General features: G+C 37.6%; 1 protein-coding gene across 1 annotated transcript in view; it reads left to right on the top strand.

Annotated features, from left to right (window-relative positions):
• The first annotated feature begins 213 nt into the window (after positions 1 to 213).
• CADM2 (cell adhesion molecule 2) overlaps positions 214 to 22,514 on the top strand; it is a 196,220-nt gene continuing 173,919 nt past the window's right edge. The window contains exons 1-2 of the mRNA XM_009274511.1: positions 214 to 217; positions 515 to 664. Coding sequence (XP_009272786.1) covers positions 214 to 217; positions 515 to 664 — 154 coding nt within the window. The remainder of the gene's footprint in view (positions 218 to 514; positions 665 to 22,514) is intronic.

Genomic DNA, 22,514 nt, shown 5'->3' with positions numbered 1-22,514 from the left:
GGCAGGAAAAACATCGTCCTGAGTTCTTTAAAAAACATAAAAAGAAACAGGGAGTCAAGGCTGCCCTGTCCCTCTATTTTAAAAATCCTATGCAGGTTTTTATGTTACGCTTTCAGTGATGTTTTCAATAGCTGTTTAACGATATTATCTGTACTGAGACACCTGTGTAGGTATGTAGCACGTGAGCCCTATGTGGAGGCATATCCTGGATGTATGGGTATGTCTGAGGAGATAAAATTGGAGAGTATTTCTTTGGAACTAATTAGTATGACTTACGGGGGGAAAAAAGAGAGGAAAAAAAAAATCCCTATTTCTTAATTAATCTGTTTCTTGGATGCAGAGAATATATTGTGAATATTTTTTTTTTTTCAATTTCTTGTACTACCTTTCTTTGGTCAGAATAGATCACACTGTGGGAAGTTGCTGCAACAAATTCAGTTCGACAACTTAAATCCTGTCTTTTTTTCTCTTTCTCTCTTCCCTTCTCCATTCCTCCCCTCCCCTCCCTCCTCAGGTAGCCAAGGGCAGTTTCCACTTACACAGAACGTCACGGTTGTTGAAGGGGGAACAGCAAATTTGACCTGCAGGGTCGATCACAATGATAACACCTCCCTCCAGTGGTCAAATCCAGCTCAACAGACACTGTACTTCGATGACAAGAAAGGTAAACCGTTTCCTGAACTCATGGTTCTGCATCATTTTTTCTAAGAAAGAAATTATTAAAACCATTTCCCTTTAATATTTTAATGTGAAAATATTTGCTAGGAATCTATGTTTTCAGCATTAATTATTATATAATCTTTTTTGGAGGGGGGCTCACTGAAGTACTTTCTTGCATATAAAATTGTATGTTATTGATAAAGGAAAAGAATAATATTTGAAATTCTTATTGCAAGCTAATTTGGAAAACATTGTTGCAAAATATCTTGGAAGAGCATTTATGGGTGGTGAGAGGCTGGCAAGGGAAGAAGTAGTCCATAAACCTTGTGACTTGCTTTTATTAGTGTGTGGGTGTGTGTTGTTGTGTATACATATATCTATTTAAAATATATTTTTATACATATGTATATAATCCCACTATTTGCTTCAAGTGTACTGTAGTTTTGTTTGGTTGTTAGTGCAATACACGGTTGCTCTGGTAGGTGTTCTTACTGTAACAGCTAATAAAAATGCTCGGGTTTAGTGCCCTGATATTTCCAATTATACTGTGCACAGATTTTTTATTTTTAGTTAAATTAGAGGGGAAAAAAGACAGGAAAATGTCCATTCCTTACAAAAAGAAGGGCATTATCACTGCGGTAGGATATATTTCTAGGTCGTTTATCTTAATCTGAAATGAAAAAGCATTGCATTTTACGTAACAGAATGTTAACATAAAGATTACATTAGATTCCGTAAAGAAATTAAAACTAAATTTATGAGGAATAAACTCATCACTTGGCTTCAAAAATGCAAAAGCTTTGGTGCTGGTTTCAGCGGTACAGAAGTTCAACAGTATTTTATACTTAATTCTATTGCTTGAATTTATTCTGAAATGTGCTACATACTCTAGAACAGATTTTAACAAGTGCAGTTACTCCTCTGCTTAAAATTAAAGAAGTGCTGTCCAAATGCTTTGCTGAATGATTACAAGACTTTAAAACACCTTGCAGGACTGAAAATGCTTTGTGGATCTATGCACTTCAATAACAGTAGAGTCTAAAACCTGTAATTTTATACCTGCAGAAGCTACAATCAAAATATGTTTTTTTGCCATTAATATAATAGCTGAATAGAATCTCTTTATGGTGTTCAAGTGGTTCCTTTCTCTTTTATCTAATTTCCTGCAGCGTGTAATCATTTGATTTGCAATTTCTTTGAAATCATAAGTACCTTTTGAACGTAGGATTGAAGATGAGAGGTTTATAAGGTGCAAACTTTTGAGCTGTAAGTGTAGTCCTGTAACCTTTACTCATATGGACCCCTTTATTTTAGCTGTAATCGTTAGTGATTTGGGATGGGTAAATAATGTCTGCAAAACCAAAAGCAAAGAGAACTTGTCTGTTGGTAGAGCACATCAATAGTCACAAAATCTATATCTTTTATAAAATAAGTGACATTTAAAGGATGCTGAGAAGGACGTGGGAGGACTGCAAATAGATTAATTTGAACTTTGTAGCCATTTTGGTGTGAATTGAATTTTCTGTGTACTTTAGCTAAATCTGTACTTTTACCACAAATAATTGAAGTTTGTATTACTTTTTAATATAATGAATTGAAGCAACAGAATTTGAATGGCATGCAGCATAGTAAGTACTTAGAATCAATTTATATCTCCCACAGGAAATGTGAGGAGCTGAAGTGTGCGAATTTAAAGGACCACACTCTTTATTGAACTTTTAGCTTGTCCCAGGACATCGAGGAATACTTGATGATTCATTTTACGTAGGGATTACTGTGCATCTAGTAGACAGGAGAATGTCTTGATGTGGTCAAGAAAAACTTTAGGTCCTTCAATCAGAGATGCTTAGTCTTTCTTACGTCGGCAAAGTTTTGCATTCTGTGTGACATTTCCTGACTTGAGTATGCCAAGGGGAGTGGGCAGTGCATCCAAGTCCTACCTGGAAAACATTCTGCCATTTCTGAAAATGAAGTTACAACTTTCATTGGCAATTTTTTCTGTGTGTATGTGTTCTTATAAGTAAGAAAGAGATTTCCTTTACATGCTTTTGATGCTTGCATTATTGAACCAAAATGAAGAGAGAGATTTATGGCTCAGATCTCTTGGTTGTTTTCTCAGTAAATGGTGGCAAGCACAACTGTAAAGGCTGGTCTTTTTTTTTTTTTTTTTTTTCCCCCTCCCTTTCTTACTTCTCCCAGCCAGGCATACAATTTGGCTATAAAAAGCTTTCTACTAGATCCAGTCATTACATTTAATTTATTGAGAGCAATGCCTCAGCCAGAGTCTTTTCAAACCTGTCTCTTAATGTTAACCAAAACCAACCTTCAGATCTTACTTCTTGCTTCAGCACCATGAAAATTGCTGTTTAATAGTTGTGTTTCTCAAACACTGAAAATTCATGAAAACTGTTGAGTGGGTGTAGGGTACACAATGGTGTAGGGTTAAGTTCTGTGTAGGAAACAGAACCTTAGAAGAGGAGCACCACCAGTAGCCTTTATATCGATCAGACCTGAGTAACTGTGGATATTGCCACATTCAGAACTAAATCAAATTTGCATGCCTTTAACTTTACTTCCCTTCAGTAAGTTATTTTCTATATATGTACTTGTAAGAATGACACACAAAGGAACGACAGTATATTTCTTTTATGACTGGAAGCATAAAGAAAAATCAGGAAACCTTTCTATTGATTGCTCTGTATTTTAATAATTATGAGAGAGTCAGGTAGTAAAATGAAGGAAGTCAGGTAAGTATCAAAAGAGGGTTCTAACTGCAGCAGAAGATGAGGGAGATGACAGCTGTCAGCATATGGCAGAACAGGTGCCAAAAACAGAGCAAATTGTCCATGCAGCAAAAAGCCCTCTGCTGCTATATTGTCCTTGGTGGGATCCCTTTCATGTTCACACCTCTTCCTCAAGCAAGTTGGTTCCCCTGTCTTGCAAAAACATTTTCTGACCAAAATAGAAGTTGCCGTGGGCCATCAAAAGAGAGTCGCTTGGTCAGATGGAGGGAAAGTCTGCTTCCCAGTCCTGTGCCTTTCAACAAGGGGTGTATTATTAGTCTCCATTTTATTCCAAATGGATGACGTATACTATGAAAACCACATTTATATCATTTTGCTTTCTTCTGAACTGTGATGCAATCATTGAAGTTACGAGTCATATTCTTCCTTTTTCTATTTTAGATGTTCTAAATAAGTACAGAAATGCAATGAGCCAAATACACTAATACCAAAATTACATTGTTAAAATTATTCTTCTGGTTCTCCTCACGTACTGCCATGGCCACATGTTTTTAAGTACAGATTTTGCTCAGTTAGGAGGATTTTGTGGCTGGTAAAGAGCACTTCCTCCCCCACACTCCTAGCAATTTAATATTTATTTAATATTTATGAAGGAGACAAGGACTATTTTTAATGAGACATTTTTGGCACTTAGCCTATACAGCCTTACAATGATATAGATAAAAAATGAGTAAAGTTTCATTTCAGAAAAGGCAATGCTATAAATTTAGTGAATAGGAAACCACAATTCAGAGGTTGTTTCTAGGTCCTCATCACTTGAAGTAGTTGATTTGTTTTTTGTTGCAAATTTAGGCCTAAAATGTGTTTGACTCATTGTGGTGATGGGAATTGGGGGAGGAAAGAAATCCTATTTTCCTAGAGGAAACTAAGTTATAGCTTTATTTTATTAGCTAAGCAAGGTAAAATGGTTGCTTTCCTCCAACTCTTATTTTGACACTCTAAAATATATAAAAGTTGGAACTAACTTTGTCTTCATTGTTATTTTAACAGACAGTAGCTAAAATATGTGAAAATACAAATGTTTGATCTTGTGGATTTGGTCTCATTGATGACCTGTCTCCTTCAGCATGCTGAATCTCTGTTGTCCTTTCTGGTACTTTTTTTTCCTGGTTCCTCTACCTTGTAGCTTCAAGGACATTGTGTATCAATTTGACTTTTAACTCTTCCTCTTTCATTTGAAGCATAAAATCTTTACCTGACAGTAAAAAATAGATAGTCTAGTTGCATAAATGGATAAATGGTCTTAAATTTTAATAGGCTTAACAACCTTACCAAGACCCCCCTTGGTTTCCCACCCCCCAGAGGGAATTTTAAAGATTGTGTCTTCCTGGAAAATATGAATTCACAGCTCACCCTGAGCAAGTTCAGGTTCTTTGGAAACAAATGCAAATTGCATGCTGCACATGAAACGAGTTTTTCCCTACACAATTTTCAATTAAAATGAATAATTGCCATAGAAACCTCCGTATCACTTTATGCACCCAAGTACCTACAATTATATAGCTTCCTTTGGAAGAAGCACAATGTGCAACAATGTAGAACTGGCAGATATGATTTTAAATTAATATAGGTTATTTTATTTTATCTTCACTGGTGGTACTACTTAAGGATTTCGAGTGGGCAATAAACACAGAGAGACATAAATATGAATGCAGATGTATAACAAAAAGGGTGTAGCATGGAAACACAGAGATGGTTGATAAAGAGAAGACTGAAAAGAACCTTCATTCAGCTTGCTATAGCAGCTGTCTTCTTATATTCCCTTTCGGTAGGGAATATAGATACATATGGAGCAGGATATTGAGTTATAAAGGAGACGTGTACAACTGAACGATGGCTGTTGATGTCAAAGGTGTTTAATCTCATCAATATAAAAATGTGCAATCAGACTATAGAAAGGAAGAATAATGGTACGTGGTGTGTATCTAACAGTTTTGCTCAGTCAGGCAAGTGAAAGTGTAAAATACCTGCTCTTCACCTTAACAGGGAAGTTTGCAGGTCTGTTGATAGTAAAACAAGTGCTGTGTTGACGTTGATAATGATATTTGCCACAAACTGCCACGCCAGATTTTGACGAGACGTATGCCTGATGCTAATCATAGATGGGTACATGTCCCTTGTGCTTTCATCAAGTAGTAGCATTTTCATGTCTTACTAAAATATTAGAAGGTATATTCCAACCTCAAGATTATTCATCCCTCAGCAGCAGAATATGTTTCTTTAGATGACCTTTGATTTTTTACATGTAAGAGTACTTGGCATTTATGTAGCTCCCTATCATCTTGAAAGCTTTCAAAGATACTGGTGTACTAGGCAAGGGTTATGAGAGGGCACTGTACTTGCAAAGCTCCTGAGAGCTTCCCTGATAGGCACGATGCCTCAGGTGAGCTTGTGGAAACATGTTTGGGTATAGCAGCTGCCCATAACGTTCTGCATTTGCTGCCTCTTGGGGGTGGCACTATTACGTTAGAACTTGCAGGTAAGTTTAGAGACAGGATGTGTCTCAAATAAAAACATCATGCCTTTTGGCATACCTAGCTGTACTATCAACTCCATGAAAAAAACTCCTAACCTTTTTCTTTCTCAATATAAAGACATTTAGAGGGAGACTCTGCAATTCACAGTGCACAAGGTATGGGATTTTAAGTACAGTGTCATGTGTGTCAGGTTAGGAGGAGTTATTAGTGCAGAGAACTTTAATTCTTACTGTAACACTGTCAATACTAAATGGTGATAGAATTGCCATACAGAAGGCTGCGCTTTCAGGCATGAAAATCCTGTCTCTGATGTTGTAGACATACAACTCCTTCTTAGTTAACTTATTTACCCTTTGACTTGTTTTGTGGAAGCCAGACTCCGGATACTGAATTTAAGCGTAACCCCAGCTTACACCACTCTGTGGTGATTCAGCCTCAGATTCTAATCTACGTAAACAAGCAGAGGCACTTGCAAGTTACAAAAATCATTTGACAATCTTTCTGACTGGGGGGAAATGGTGAACTTCCTTAGTGTAGGACATTTAATGATTCTAGTAAGCAGTTGAATTTAAGATGTAGGTATACATGTAGACAAACAATCCTCAGACAGAAGGAATAGGCTTGTACAAAACGAAAGTCAAAGAAGCAAAGAAAATAATGTTTCTTTTTGCAATAGAAAGGAAAGTAGGAAATACATGCTTTAGATTAGTTATGCAGACAGGGAGGCAGACAGGCTGTATTGTTGGGAGGACTGAGAGTATTAGCATTTAAGTAACGTGAAATCCGGTAGCAATGATGAATGGACTTATGTCTCCACCTTCGCATGCTCTGTTTCCTATTACATAATTGAGTGGAGATGGTATCAGACAGTAGATGATGACCAAGCTTAACTCCATCCTATGGTACACATATAAATTAGAGATTCACTGTTACTTACGAGTTTAATAGACCCTTTCAATGAGATAATACCTTGTAGTAAACCTATGATGTAGCATAAAAAGCAATGTGAAAAATGCAAGAAAACTATACAGACAAATATTGAAGTATGACTTTACAGCTGGAAAAGTTGGGGGGAAGGTATACAGAGGGACTGGATTTTCTTTTCCTTTTTTTTTTTTTCCCTTGAGGTGAATAGCAATAGCTTGTAAATGCCTTATAACATTTGAGAGGTTTCAAGGATTTAAAGAAAAAAATTGTAGGAGATAGAAATCTGGTTTTCACAGACAGCTTTCCATGAAGATCTTTTAGAATAGTTCTTCCAAGATCTGTAGTTAAGTTTAATTTTTTATGTCGGTCAGATCTGTTGATTTCACAATTATGCTACACGACTATCAGTAGCTGCCTGGCCAGCTCTTATCTTTCCTTGAGACCCATGGTATCACATATAGGGATAGATAACCTGGGTTAAGTCTTTCAGTTGCAATTTTGTTTCTTACTAAAGGGTTCTTATGCTCACTCACTCCCCTGCGGTGGGGTGGGGGAGAGAATCAGAAGGGCAAACCCGAGAAAAACTCATGGATCGAGGCTAAGACAGTTTAATAAGTGAAGGAAAATGGAAGAAAAAAAAAAAGTGATGCAAAGGCAATCACTCACCACCTCCCACCAGCAGACCAATGCCCAGCCAGTCCCCAGGCAATCCCTACTTTGGGAAAACAACCCCCAAGTTTTATTGCTGAGCACAGTGCCATATGGTAGGGAATATCCCCTTGGTCAGTTTGGGTCAGCTGTCCTGAATGAGTCCCCTCCCAACCTCTTGCCCATGCCCAGCCTGCTCGCTGGAGGTGCAGAGTGAGAAACAGAGAAGGCCTTGACATTGTGCAAGCACTGCTCAGCAATAGCTGATGCACTGGTGTGTTATCAACATTGTTTTGGTCATGAATCCAAAAAACAGCACTATATTGGTTGCTATGAAGAAAATTAATTCCATCCCAACCAGACCCAGTACACCTTACCTCTGAGCCATGGGTAGGAAACAAGCTTAAATGATTTTGGCTAGTAGTTCCTTAGTGCTCGGAGGAAAAAAAGAAGCTGTCTTAGGGCTTTTGAGATAAAGAGTGATCCTTAAAAACCAAGGTTTCAAAAACAGGTTGCCACTTTTGAAAGCCGGAGTGCTTGTGTTCATGCATCTTAAAAAAGATAACGTCATAAAAGAGAAGTCTGTTAAAATACCTTGGCAGTTATTGTCTGTATGAATATGAAGATTACATTTAAAAAATGTATTACAATGCATTAGAATATTATTTCATTGCAATAAATTTGTAGAACTACTCCCACTTAAAGCATTTATTTTTTCATTTCTTAGCAGTATTAAGGGAATAAATGAGCATATTGTAGAGATGGTTAGAAAGTGTAGGAGTTTGCATTATATTGTGCTGAAGTGTGGGTACGTGCAGAAATTAAGTTTGCCAGCACTCAAACTAAATGGAGAATGAAGCTGATACATTGGAATATGATGAAGTGAAGCAGTAGTTGCGATGACACTGCTAAGATTACTCTGTTATGACGTTTCACGATACTTAGACTGGTGGCTATTTTTGTTTTAAATGGCAAAGAATCTTCTAAGGAGTGAGAAATCTTTTGGGGGGGGGTGGAGGCGAGGTTCAAAAAAAAGGTGGAAAGAGAAAATACCTGGCCTCTCTGCACTAGTTGTTTGCATGGATGAACAAAACTTCCTGGGGTTTCTGAAGAAAATGGACCTATTACATTAAATTCTGAACCCGGTGTTGTCTTTCAGACAACTCTTAGAGGAAATGATAACGAGGAACAATTTGAATGCAGAGAAGGGCAAGTGGGAGAATACGCTCACGATGGTAGGCGGTAGATCCAGGAGCAGTAGAGCTCAACATTGTACATCATAAGGAACATGAAGGTAGGCAGAAAAAGACATTTTGTTTTTAATCAGGAACACAGTGAACAGTGTTCCTTAGGGAAAGTGAAGGTTATTTTTTTTTTAAGAAACTAGGTGACAGGCAAGAGTGCTGATTGTTGTATCACAGCATATTCAGTACAGTAGAATCATAGGGATAAGAGAATTACCAGACGGACCAGAACCTGAATGTTTTGTCGTATAAGTGATTGTTAGATCCAAGAAAACTTAACTTTGGAGAATAGAAAAAACTGACTTTGCAAAGAATAGCTGATATTTGCAGGGCTGGTGAAAATTATGTTTCTAAAAGGAAAACAGCAGCAGTGGAAAAAGTTGAAGTGCAAATATTTAGAAACAGCATATCAGATTATAAGGAAATAGACAATGCTTTAGGATAAAAGCATAAAAATATTTATAATGAAGAGGGAAAGACAATCACGGAACATTCAGATATTCCCAGGACAGAAAGATGTGATATATTGCATATAGAAATAAGAAAAAATCCACACCACAAGTACAGTCATGACTTTGCATCTGGATGACAAAACTCTTACAAGGGCAAACCAGAAACCCCTGAAAACATGACAATATCTGCATGGCACAGTGCCATGAAGAGATATCTGAGCTAGCACTTAAGCTAACTAAGATGTTGCTGGCAGGTCTGTCCAGCTTCCACAAGGTTTCTCCAAGCAAATTAGGTCAGCTGAAAAGAAGAACCTTTTTAGCGTGCCTTATAAACATGGATGTAGCTTAACACATTTAAAATCTAAAGTTCTGCAACACACTGGCTAGTGATACTGGAAACAATCAATCAAAAGCTGACTTTGAAACAGAAACTGAAATTGAACGCAATATAGTCACAGCAGCCCTAGACTAACAGCAGGTGGTACAGTCACTGTCATTCCAGCTGCTTTTAGAAGGGTTAATGTGGAGATTAACTATCAGTCAGCAAATGCTGGAGGAATAAAACCACAGCAGGTCAAGGAGAAAAGCAGTCCAGAAGAGTAATTCAACAACATATTTTTAGAGAATTACCTAACTGGATGGAAAACAACTCCAAAGGATATGACTGAAGGACAGTGACTACTATGTAGGAAAATAGCAAAGGAATAGGAAAAGCCTCTTCTATCAGCATGATACAGAATTCCCAGTCTGGATTAACTAGACCTGAGACAACTGGATTCCAAACCTGCCCCAGAAGCCAGTTTGATAACACAGTTGTACCTGTGGACTTCAGCCCTCTGCCTTCTGAAATTACAGCTTCTCTGAGAAGATGGAGGCTTGCCAGATTGTGTGGGCATTTCCACATTGCTCAGTCAAATATCGAAGAGAAGTCCCAAAGCCACCTGTGATCCAAGATACCAAGTCCCCACAATGTTGTATTAGCAGGGCTTAAGAGTTTATTGACTGAGGGAGATAAATTCTCTCTGAGTTAGAGCTAACTGGCATACAGTGAGCATGAGTGTCTCTGCAGCATGCTTTCCTTCACTTCTATTTTCACGCTTAGTAAGGGTGAAGACAGCTTGGGTCTTTTTCCACTGGTAGCATGGATTTGCTTTTCTTTAACCTAAAAATGGAGAAGATACTACTAAAGGCTCGCTTTCAGCTGCTCTGTATACCACAGGAAGACTTAATGGTAAAAGACTGGACTTCTTAATGTTTAAAGACTATAGTAAAGCAGAATACCATTTTTCTTTTAAATAGTCACCCTAAAAAAATAAGCCCTTGTTGACTGGCACCATGTGATATAAAGGAATTAAATGAGAAATCCTAATTTTGTTTAGGATCAAGAGCTGCTTGTAAAAAAACAAAAAAACAAACCAAGAAGACACCAAAACAAACAAATTATTAAAAGTATGTATATCTACTGAAACAAATTTGTAAAAGATGTGTACTAAATCTAACTGAAATTTTTAATACTTCCCGTATATTACAGTCACACCTTATCATCTGAATATTAATCCTGCAATATCACCAAAAATAGAATACCTTATTTAAATTTCCATTGGCAGTGGGAAACAAATTAAAGACAAATTTTACCAGATCTAACATCAGATGTTATGAAGCCAATCAAAAAGCTAGATGATTAGTTTATAGGAGGATCGCAGTATTAAGTTCAGGGAAGCTGAGGATTTGAATATATCCAAACATTTAAATAAAGGCAGTAAATGTACACTTTCATAGTGCCTGGTCCTAAAAATATTCCTATTTTCAATTTTTGAGGTGGAAGTGAAAGATCTACCATTATTAGAAATGCTCATCTCTCCACTCCCTTTCTGGTACAACCTTGTTTAAGGAGCTTCTGTTCATGATTGTTTCAGCACAGAAAGTGTAACAAATCATCATGTCCTGGATCTTTAAGGATCTGTGTGCAGAAAAGTAATTGCTGATGAGCTGCTGATATGGGGTGAAAATCCTCAATAACTCAGTGAGAGGCTGTGTGATGTTCTGCTGTGAGCCAAAGAAAATAACTTTAAAGTGAACAGAAATGAGAACTGAATCAACCTGAATGAGATTACTTTCAGAGGTATGTACTCTGGGTAAAAGGAGCTTGAGGAAACACAAAAACCAAAAAGCTATTGTGTAAATGGAGAAGAAAAAAAAACCCAACAAACCAGTAGCACACAAACCACGCCTGTAACAGCTAATCTACAGTAACGGACTGATAATTATTATCTATATATTAATTGTCAAATATTAATAAGTTTTCAGAATGCTGCTTAAAGAATATAAAATAATTACAAGACTGGGAAGAAAAATAAAGCTTCTGAAATTTAAAAGAAAACCAAGATGTAAGTGTATGTACTCTAACAGAAGTATTTTTTGAAAGAAAAAGACATATGTGAATTTCCATCATGGAGTCTGAGAAGCAAAAAAGCATTTTTTGTATGTGACAGCTGTATTAAGACTGGCGCTGCATCCCAAATGCCTTCCAGTTCAGTGAGATATGGACAAACTGTTGGAACAACCATTATCTTCTCCTTCTTTGAACCTCAACTTAGCTTTTGAAGCAAAGGCCCATTGATCAGTCTGATCAAACATTTTAAATGTAACCTGTCACAAGCTATTATTATTTTATTTCTATCTGTAGCTTTATTGTCCAGTAGCAGCCTAAGAGAATAATACCGTGCAACTACACTGACAGCTCAAATGTATGTTAAATGGAAGCAAAAACAACGTAAATAGAATTTCTCGTTATCTAAAATAATATTTAGAGGAAAAAATACAATGCCATCTTACTAGATCGTTCTTCCCGTACAGATTATTTGGTCGTGGTTCAGTTTATGCCAGTGAACAAAAGCTTGGTTTACAAAATGTGCATTGCAATGTACAATCTTAGCACATATGTATTTATTTTTCTTCATACAGGGCATACTTTGCCTTCTGATATTCTTCAGATTTTTTAGTCAATTTTGCAGCCTAAAAATAAAGTGGGTGTCATCTGTATTTTTTCCCATCTTGAATGAAATTATCATGTGTCTCAGTGCAAATCTCTTCATTTCTACTTTAATACTATGGTTGTGCTGCTTACTAACACAGACAAAAAAACATGTCTGAATTGAACCTTGTTGAATGAATATGCCAAACTTGATCGGACTTGCATGAAACTATATGTAGTATGGGTAAGTATTACACAGAACTAGTACTTATACTACTTGTAAATAATACAAATAAGTGCAGACAAGACTTAAAATCTGCCTTACTCAAAGGAAGAAAAAATTCCCATGACTTGCAAAGCAATTCATAGCATATGATTGTGGGGATAGAATAGTATCCTCAAATCCTTTTTACCTCAGTTACAGATAGATAGAGTAAGTTGTATCAGCCACTAAAACAGTAGAAAATGAACAGTTGCACTCTTTATACTAGAATCAAACCATTTTGGTTTTGCTTGCTGTTTGAGCAACTGAGTGCTGAGCAAACTTAAAAATTGTTATTATATTAAAAATGTATATGAGTAATTCAGTCTCTTAATTGTCAAAGGTTGCTAAGGAGAGTCACAGAACAGTCACATTCCATTTCTTTTAACAGCACGATAGAAAGTTTTGTACACAATTAATGCAATGATTATCTGAAAATGAGGGATAGGGTCTGAGAAGTAAAGAATTGCCTCTGTTGAGCTGAACCATGGGGAATTTCTGGAAGATTTACAATTGTATTGGCTCATTGCTTAATCAGATGGCAGAAAGATGTTCTCAGTATGTATTCCTTTCTTTAATGAAAGAGGCGATTAACCCATGCCAAACGCTCTCTTTAAAGACTTTTTTCTACAACTACCTAGCTGTCATGGTTTAAGCCCTGCCAGTAACTAAGCACCACCCAGCCGCTCGCTCACTCCCTGCCGGTGGGATGGAGGAGAGAATCGGAAGGGTAAAAGTGAGAAAACTCATGGATTGAGATAAAGACAGTTTAACAGGCAAAGCAAAAGCTGTGCGTGCAAGCAAAGCAAAACAAGGAATTCATTCACTGCTTCCCATGGGCAGGCAGGTGTTCAGCCATCTCCAGGAAAGCAGGGCTCCATCACGTGTAACGGTTACTTGGGAAGACAAACATCCCCCCCTTCCTTCTTCTTCCCCCAGCTTTATATGCTGAGCATGACATCATACGGTGTGGAATATCCCTTTGGTCAGTTGGGGTCAGCTGTCCCAACTGTGTCCCCTCCCAACTTCTTGTGCACCCCCAGCCTGCTCGCTGGTGGGGTGGGGTGAGAAGCCGAAAAGGCCTTGACTCTGTGCAAGCACTGCTCAGCAGTAACGAAAACATCCCTGTGTTATCAGCACTGTTTCCAGCACAAATCCAAAACACAGCCCCATATTAGCTACTACAAAGAAAATTAACTCTATCCCAGCCAAAACCAGCACACTAGCAAAATTTTATTTAATCCCTATCTTGGTACTCTACAGATGCACAATATGTTCTGCTGATGTACTTGATAAAGGACATTTTTGATCATTTTAATTTTTGAAGAATAAATATTTATCATAGTCACATCTTGTAAGAAAAACCAAAAGAGGTGTGAAGACAGTGTAAGGACTCTGACAGCTGAGCTCTTGGCAAGTCTAGCAGCAACACTTTAAATGCTCCTGTCTCCAGTTGTCTGTCTTACCCCACTGCCAGATGTTAAAGGCATTGTGAAAGCAGCAGCAGAAGGGAATTTGCTCTTTGTCCGTATAGGAAAATTTGCAGCTGGCTTCCTTCTGATTCTGTTCCTTTGTTCTGATTCTGTTATGGGAGTGGTAATTGCTAGTGCTGGGAATAGAGTCCGAGGCTGTTTCTTTAAACCACCATTGCTAATTCCATCAAAGCACTCAGGCCACAACTCTTGGACTACTACAGAATAACTCTCCTCTACAATCCTCTGGTCTGCCTGGGGAACTCTCCTGACAGTTCTGGTCCACTGGAAAAGTAGAAATGTCAACTTAAAAGTCAGACTTGTATCTGCATTAGGCAGAGCTTTCTTAGTAACTGACTCGCACATACGGAATTTTCTCCCTGTGCAGATAAGCCAAGATTGTGAATGGGTATTTTTTCAGACCTGTTGAAGGCTTCAGTTTCCCCTTATTAACATTAAAAAAAATTGCTTATCATTTTGTTTCTCGCAATGCACAGCACTTTGATGCTGCCTGATTAATTTTTTGCATTTCATATGACTGTCTTCCTGCAGATGAGCATCTGTTAGCATGGGGCTGGGGGGCAGCCGTGGAAGGGAGGGCTTATTCCTTCTTTGTTTGTCATAATGTCCAATTTCATACTGAAATTTTTCTTGCACTCAACTGGAAGGATCACCTTAAAGCTGAGACACGTAGGCACCTTGAAATCATGCAGCCTTCTGTTCCTCTGAGTCAGGAGGCTGAGTGCAGTCTGTGGTGTTCTCATTAGAATACCTGTATCAGCCTCTATTTACTAGTTCTTAGTAAAGCATTTGAGAAACTTCATGGGTTCCAGTTCCTTGTAGGTGTCAAGGATCCTCCCTATACGTTTTGCAGGTAAATTTGTTGTTCACCAGTCATAGTATGAATTGCTATAAACAAAATATCAAGGCTTCAGGTGAACGATGCATACCTGATCGTTCACCTAGTGGAGAAAAAGTATCTGAATTAACATCTGTAAAAGGCTGTAAAAAGGGAACATCTTTCACAGTGAAGAACAGAAAGTATTTGGAAAAAAGCGCCAGACTACTGTACCCTCACCTTCTGTAACAGGCATCCTTAGTCATCAAGACATTTTGCCTTTGTTTGTCTTTCAAGCATAGCTGTGTATTCATGATCTGCAAGCTTCTTTATGGAAGCTGTTGAGCATTAATAAGGAAATCTTAAGTTTCTTTTTTTAAAGTTATTCTACTTGAGAACTTAACTGGAGTGAGACCTGGACTTGCTATTTTGAAGGAAATATCACCATTTTAATATTCTTCTTTTCAAAATACAACATCAAGTATCAAACTTGATTTTTTTTTTTTTTTAATTTGGGGGGAAAATTGCCTGGCATACACAAAAAACTTTTTTTTTTCCTTTTAAATAAAGCATTTACTTCAGTTCCATTTTTTATATATGAAATGGAAACTTGTTCTAAAATAAAAATACTCCATTTCCATCCTATGACTACAATTAATTTTTCTTTTAAAAGAGAAAGTGGAAAATGAGGCATTACTACATCAATTAATTAGTTTATTTTTCAATGAATAATATGAAACATGGTTTGTCAACTAGTTGTTGAAACTTTTGCCAATGTGGTTTTTACTAGTTTTGTTGAGAACACATCAGCCCATCTACATGGATTACTGATAAAGCGTAGTTCATTTTTTTGGCTCTATTCACTGCCTTCGAATTAGAAACAAAATTTAGTGTCGGTTTTGGTTTTATCTCTTACTTCGCACACTCAAGACAGGTGTGGTACGCTGGAGCAGTGGAAAGGTCCGCTTCAAGAATCAGGTTCATATCTGTAAGACTTGGCCTACAACTGTGAGTTCCAGTCCCTCAGGAAGTAGGAGCGAGGCACGAACTGTGGCACCACAGAGCAAAACGCCACCAGAACAACCTGTTTCTTAGAACGGCTCTTCCTCGCAAGCATTACCTTGCTATCAGAGCAAAATCCAATTCTCGCAGAGGGGAGATCAAGCCGCTGGGTTTGAGAGCTGCGAACTCAGTTCCCTGCTCCATCACAGATCCATTGAGGGCTTGGGCACACCTGTCTGTAGATAGTGAAAGGATAGCATTACAGGGTAATGTGTTGCTAAATAGCATTACTTTGCCTTGTGAAAAGGTCTGACAGTAGTATCGCTGGATCATTTCAGATTCCTTTTGTGTCATTTTCTGCTGGGATTCATTCCTAGTAGAAACAGAAGCAGAAAAGATGGCTGCTGCTTCTTCACTGGGGCATTTTAAGGTTTTTTCTGCTTATTTTCAGAAAGAAAGCAGCACCAATAGGGGCAAAGAAAGGCACAGTTTACAAGTCCTTTAACTATTTCTTTCCTTGCTCATTAAAAATTAGAACCTTGTTCACATCTGTACTCTAAAATAGGAGGCAAGAAAAACAAGATGTATCTTTGTTTTGATGCCCTGCTCTTTTGCTGAACTCTTCTACTCCTAACCTCTGAGGAAATTAAAACTATGATATAAAACGTGTTGTGGCTTTGTGTGAAATAGCTCACTTTTGTAATGTTAGACTTTCAAAATCCAGATTGGTTTGAGAATTGAAGTTACCAAGAAGATGCATACTTTCACCCATTTATAGATGAAAGTGTGCTAAGCAGAAAGACATATTTTACCCAGTCTTGCAAACTACATCCTTGCTTCATTACTCACATTATTCTCTGTCTGACTGTATTCCAGTTAAGGTGATGTAAGAAGAGTTCATTCCAAACGTATTTCTTTCTGTTCTGTCTCAGCTACTCGAGCTGGAGTTCATCGCCACAAGATGATGCAGTGCCACATCAACACACAATGCCGAGGCTCCCAATGACAGTCATAAATGCTTTCCTATCATGTTATGTTTGAACCACTTCTTTTGAGAGCCTATAAAGGAATTTAGAAAGGCTAATGCAACTCAGGTCAGCTTCTGCTATTTCCCAGATTTTTAAGCCTGGATGAGCTTGGACTCATCCTCCAGATCGATGTGTCCTAAAGTGTATATCATTTCTTTTTCAAAAATGAGAGGATTTACTGTCCAAAAAATGTCAGCCTTGCTGCTGAAGAATTTAAGAGGTGCAGTTCATCTGTGTTTAACAAAATGTGCTGGCAATGATGTTGTCAATTTGTAATGAAGTAAGTTAAGGGGTCCGTATACAATCTATCAGAGTATTGCAGCTTCCCAAGAGGATGGTTTTCACGCTGGTCAGTAATAAACCCATTTTGCTGAAAAAATCACACCCCTGTTAATATAGATTATCTCTTTCAGATTGTGACAGAATTTTCTCCCTTCTAAGACTGTCAAATAGACTACATCTATGTTTGTGTTCTCAAACATGGGAGAGAGTAGCAAATGGTAGTGATATGAAAATGTCCTTATTCATTTTATGTGCTTTGTAACTATTTTGAAGAAATATCCAGGCAGTCATATTTTGTAGCTAGTTCCTATTTCTTCTTCTATCTTTTAACTACCAACAATAAACAGATATTTTTTTATGTCAAACTGATCAAGGCACAGTAGATCAGAATCGTCCTTCAAGATGTAATAGAGGCAATAAGGATTAATTTCTTATTTTAAAATGTGGAAATTACTCTCCTTGTCTGAGAGCAGTATGTCACCCAACCATCCTCCCATTACCACCATTTAACTTATGATAAAAAGGGCCTTGCATCTCACTGTACGGGCATGACATGAAGGAGACCTATTAGTAAAGATTTAATAGGCCTGGAATAGAGGGTAATAGAAATTGAATTGGTGTAATTTATGTGGTACTAGCAACAGTATGATCTGAGAATCTTCAAAGGTTTTCCCTTCTGCAGTGGTTTGAAATGAGCAGGTATTTTCAAGTCATGTTCCTGCAAGGTGTGTACTGTCAGTGTGTTTTTTTCAGACTTGTTCTGGAATTTTGTGAGTGTGTGTATTTAATCTGAAATGTTGGAAGAAAAATCATTTTTAGCCAGTATTCCTAGTGAACGGTAGCATATATGATTGCAGCATCTGTTAACTCACATTCTTTTCTACCAAATGCTCCCTCATTAATATTTGAATTTGTTGTCCAGTTCCAACCTATTTTACAGAAAGTGTGAGTATCAAATAAATTCATGGGTATTAGGAGTAGAAAAAAGTGATCTAAATTTATTCTGCTACTGCGAGAAAGGCAGGTAGAATTTTGTTCTTCTCCACTCGAAGAGGCAGAGACTGACAAGGCAGCTGAGACAGGAGAATGAGGCAGCTAGTCAACTCATGCAAAGCTCCAGACCGGGAGGGTAAGTCCCATTTGTTTCTTACCCAGCAGGGAAGGATGGAGAAGGAAGCTAAGAATTTTTGTAAAAGGGACAAATTAATTACTGTGATATAAACAGGACGGGTATAACTTCTTGGGAGTTCAGGTTTCAGTAGCTCTTTGCTGAACAACTAACTAAAACATCATGAATAGCTAGCAGTTTCTGTGTAACTTTCTGTGTGTTCAAGAAATAAAATTGTTACAGGTTGAACTCCAGGCTTGGTCCTAAGGATAAATACATACCAACAGTTGCCTAATAGACAGATTTTGTCTGTAACAGGCCAAATCATGACCTGGCATAGCAGATACAACTCCGTCCACTTCAGTAACATTAACTTGCTTATGTAAGGAGTTAATGTGGTCCCATGATTCTAGGCGTAATGAAGTTCTGCACCAGGCTGCAGAAGTCTATAATACACAAAGATGAAAATGCTTTCTTTACTGGAGCTCGACTGGAACTTTATTGATCTGCTGTTGAAGTGAACACAAGCAAGTGCTCACTGCAAGCCAGTGTTTATTCCCAAGGTAAAAAGGAGTTTAAAATCTTGACTCACTATAAAAAAGACAAAATGAAGAGGAAGAAAACTTTCATTCAGAAATTTTAAGCAATTTCTGAACAGACTAGAAAAAAATGATCCATTAAATATCCACGTTAGTGATGTAAACTGTCTTTGCAAGTAAAATGGGTATTTTGACCATGTAAGGGTGAGCATTTTTATAAAAGAAGAAGTAGAGCTGAAAGGTTGTGCGAGTAATAAGGATCTCTCCCACTGCTAAAAATTCCTTGGGGGTAAAAATGCAGTAAAGAAAAAAGGCAACACCATTAAACAGACTAACTTACTATTTTATGCTTTAAAAAATGCCGGGTTTATGAAAAAGTGGAGTAATGTGACACGGAAATCTTCCTTGGGCATGTCAGTAATACCTGATTGCAGCTCTTTAGAATTGAATAATGGGCTTCAGCAGTCATTTTTTGATGTACTGTACACCAGAGACAGACAGGTTTTTTATTAGAACAAGAAGTGGGACTTAAAAGCATTAACATGAATTATGGAAAACTTTACTTCTCAGCTGAGGAGATTGTCTTTGAGAGATTAAAGTAAAACAAATCTGATAGTTTGCTTGGGATCTGTGCTACGTTTGGCTATGGTATCGTGTTTTGTAAGATAGCCTTTTTTTTGTTCAGTGTGTGAATGGAAGCCTTGTGGTGGTGATTTAGTAGGATGATGATAATGTTGGAGATTGACTGGGCAGAATTCCCCGAATTGGTTTTAAACCATGATTCCAGAATAAAGGTGCTGGAAGTTGAGTATTTTGGATGAGATTCACCTAACTGGGGCCCTGACTGTGACCCTTCCTACAGGAGTTGCAAGATGGATTTTTAGTTAAACAGTAAGCTTTTAATGTACTTTAGAATCTTTTGACAATAGTACTTATATGTTCATTTTCATTATACCTCTTGTGAACATCTATTTTTGTCTGAATTATTTTTATAAAGTTGAGACCATGATATAAAAGATGTACAACTACATAGGGGAAATACAAGTGCCTTACACTCACTGCAGAAAGACCCACTTCGCTATTTACCACCGAGACTTTCTATAAGAAAAGAATTTCTGGCAGTTGGCCACACTTTAAATGGTGCTTGACATCAGGAATTGAGTTTTGCATCCTAATCCTAAAACAAATGGACTCCTAGATGTTAATTACTTGCCCAAGGCGCTGAGGCAATGAGTTTCAAAGCTAGGATGAAAACACCAGGAGTCTCTGGCTTGTAAGTAACCTGTTAGGCAAGGTATTCTCCTAAATGTCAAATAGTGGCTTATAGAAGTAACTGATATAACAATAATAATGCATTGTTTTTGATTGATGAGTCATATTTGTTTATATGCAAGACCTAGGAATTACTTATAAAGTTTCTGTATTAAGACCATTTTTTTCACAGGCAGTTAAACACAGCATGTCAGTCCTTTTGTCTTTTGAGGTAATGACTTGAATCTTATTCCGTAAGTGTCACCCGGAGAATAATTATCTTTGCGTTACTATTCAAAAACAGAGTTTGGTTGATTTCTTTTAACTTGACAGCCATGTTTCTTTGGTTCAATAAATGTTATCAGGCATTCTTTGGCTGCTCCTATTGCATCAACTTTAATTAGTTTTTGATTGCTGTTAATTTCACAGCTTTTTCTTCTTAATAAATTGCATCAAAAATGCTTTAATTTTTTGTTGCATCAAGTTTAATTAGTTTTGTGCTTTGCTTACTCTATTTTGCTTGCTCTTTTTAAAGGAACTCCCTCACAGCTTCTTCCTCTGAATATACCTCTGAGTCACCGATTCTGATGTTGATGATTAAAGGAGATTATAGAACCTCTAATCATTGAACCTGTCTCTCTCCAGAACTGTGAGAGTGCTCCTGCCTCACCAGGGTACACTAGTGAATGTCGTGCGTGAGAGGAAGGTCACCAATGGTCTTTGCATAACGGTGCAATTTACAGTGCGTTTTTACAGTACATCAGGAGCAGAATTCTTCAATTCTGATCTAAAGAAAGACATGCTGCAAACTTTAAATGCAACGTTTCTTCTAAGCAACTCAGAACAAAAGCAATGTCATCAGAATGAAAGTCTGTTTCCTTGGTAGGGTAACGTGCAAGTGAACTGCTTAGCTAGCTTGTGAAAGTGATAGGCCCATGCCATTTTTTTTTTAAGTATAATCAGGTGCTTTTGGGAAGGCCATGTTTTGTGGGGAGAGTGATAGGACACTTCATGAGAACCACGAATTCCCACCCTAACGATCGAGTCCTAAGTAACTTAAGTTCAAATGCATACAGTTGGAATTAGACCCTTGCCATTCTCTAGCTTTCCTGACTCGTTACTTTACAGGTAAAGTTTGGTTCTTTCCAAACTCCATTTAACCCATTGTGTGGTGGAAAGATGTCATTTTAATTTCATTTTGGGCATCATCTGGAAGTCTCTGTACTCCTTGTTACTCTCTTCACTTTTGCATAGTTTCACTGAAGATTTCTGTAGGATCCAAGATTTTGAGTAATGAGTGTCAGAAAGGTCCTCAAATAACATCAAGAGGTGAGATTTCAGTATGCTGCTTCTCAAAGAGACAAACGAGGCAGAAGCCATATCTGGGAAAAGAACTGAGGAATGAAGAAGGAACACAGATGGCTTCAAAGGAGCTCAGAAGAACATCTAAAAGAACACTACAGGACAAGAAAAGAGATCGTCTTAATTTACTTTCAAGTACGTTAGGTTTCAGTAGCAGAATGACTTCACAGTAAGATACTGTGTGGGTAGAAACTGGCTCAGGGGGAAACTGGTAATTACAAAAAAAAAAATTATGCTTAAGGCACTGGGTTAGGATTCATGAAATGTGGTTTTAATTTCTCTTTCAGCCAAAAGCTTCTTATGTAACCTTTGATAAATAAGATGGAGTATCTTTTTCAAAAATACCTGGGTACTGAGAAAGGAGAGACACCTAAGCAAGTTAAATGTTTAAGAAAGACTTAAACAAGACCATAAAATAGCATTTAGTGAATTTCAGATGTCTAGAATTGGATAGGGGCACACCTTTTTCACTGGAAAGCTCACAAGATGGGTAAATTTCTACTTCTGTCCTGAGCTACCTCAGCTAGAGCAGCTAAGCCCTACCAGTATCCAAAGCCAGGTTTAAGTTTTCTGAGTAACCAGTCTCTTTCTCTCTCACAAACAAAGAAGATCCTTGCAAGAGGTATTCATGTCTCACCCATTTTTTGTTTTAATGGAGGCAATGGTAGTGCTTAGCCAAATTTCTGTAACATTTCCCTTGTTCAAATATTAAACCAGCGTTAAAAATAATCCTACCTCAATGCCTTAATGTTCAATGCCATCTTCAGTCTAAAAGACTCCAAATGTACATTTTTAATTTCTCAGATAAGATCCTTGACCATCAGGTAAAAGCTTGTGAGGGCCTTGATCACTTCTTTAAGAAAAAGTATATTGTCTGCTTTCAGTAACAAGTGCTCTTGCATCTCTCCCTCATAAAATTGTGGTCCAGAGAGGATGAATGTTCAGGGTTTTTCATAAGCTTTTACGTGTTTTCAGCATGGGGGTGGGATTAGATAGCTGTTTAGGAACTCTGTCATGGTTTAACCTCAGTTGGCAACTGAGCACTACACAGCCACTCACTCACTCCCCCCCGCCCCGGTGGGATGGGGAAGAGAATTGGGAGAGCACAAGTGAGAAAAACTCATGGGTTGAGATAAAAACAGTTTAATAATTGAAATAAAATAATAATAATAATGTAATAATAA

Source organism: Aptenodytes forsteri, unplaced genomic scaffold (genome assembly GCF_000699145.1).
Source record: "Aptenodytes forsteri isolate BGI_AS27 unplaced genomic scaffold, ASM69914v1 Scaffold207, whole genome shotgun sequence".
NCBI classification, from domain to species: domain Eukaryota; kingdom Metazoa; phylum Chordata; class Aves; order Sphenisciformes; family Spheniscidae; genus Aptenodytes; species Aptenodytes forsteri.
Note: the sequence above shows the minus strand (reverse complement) of the source record. Positions and strands in the feature narration are given on the sequence as shown.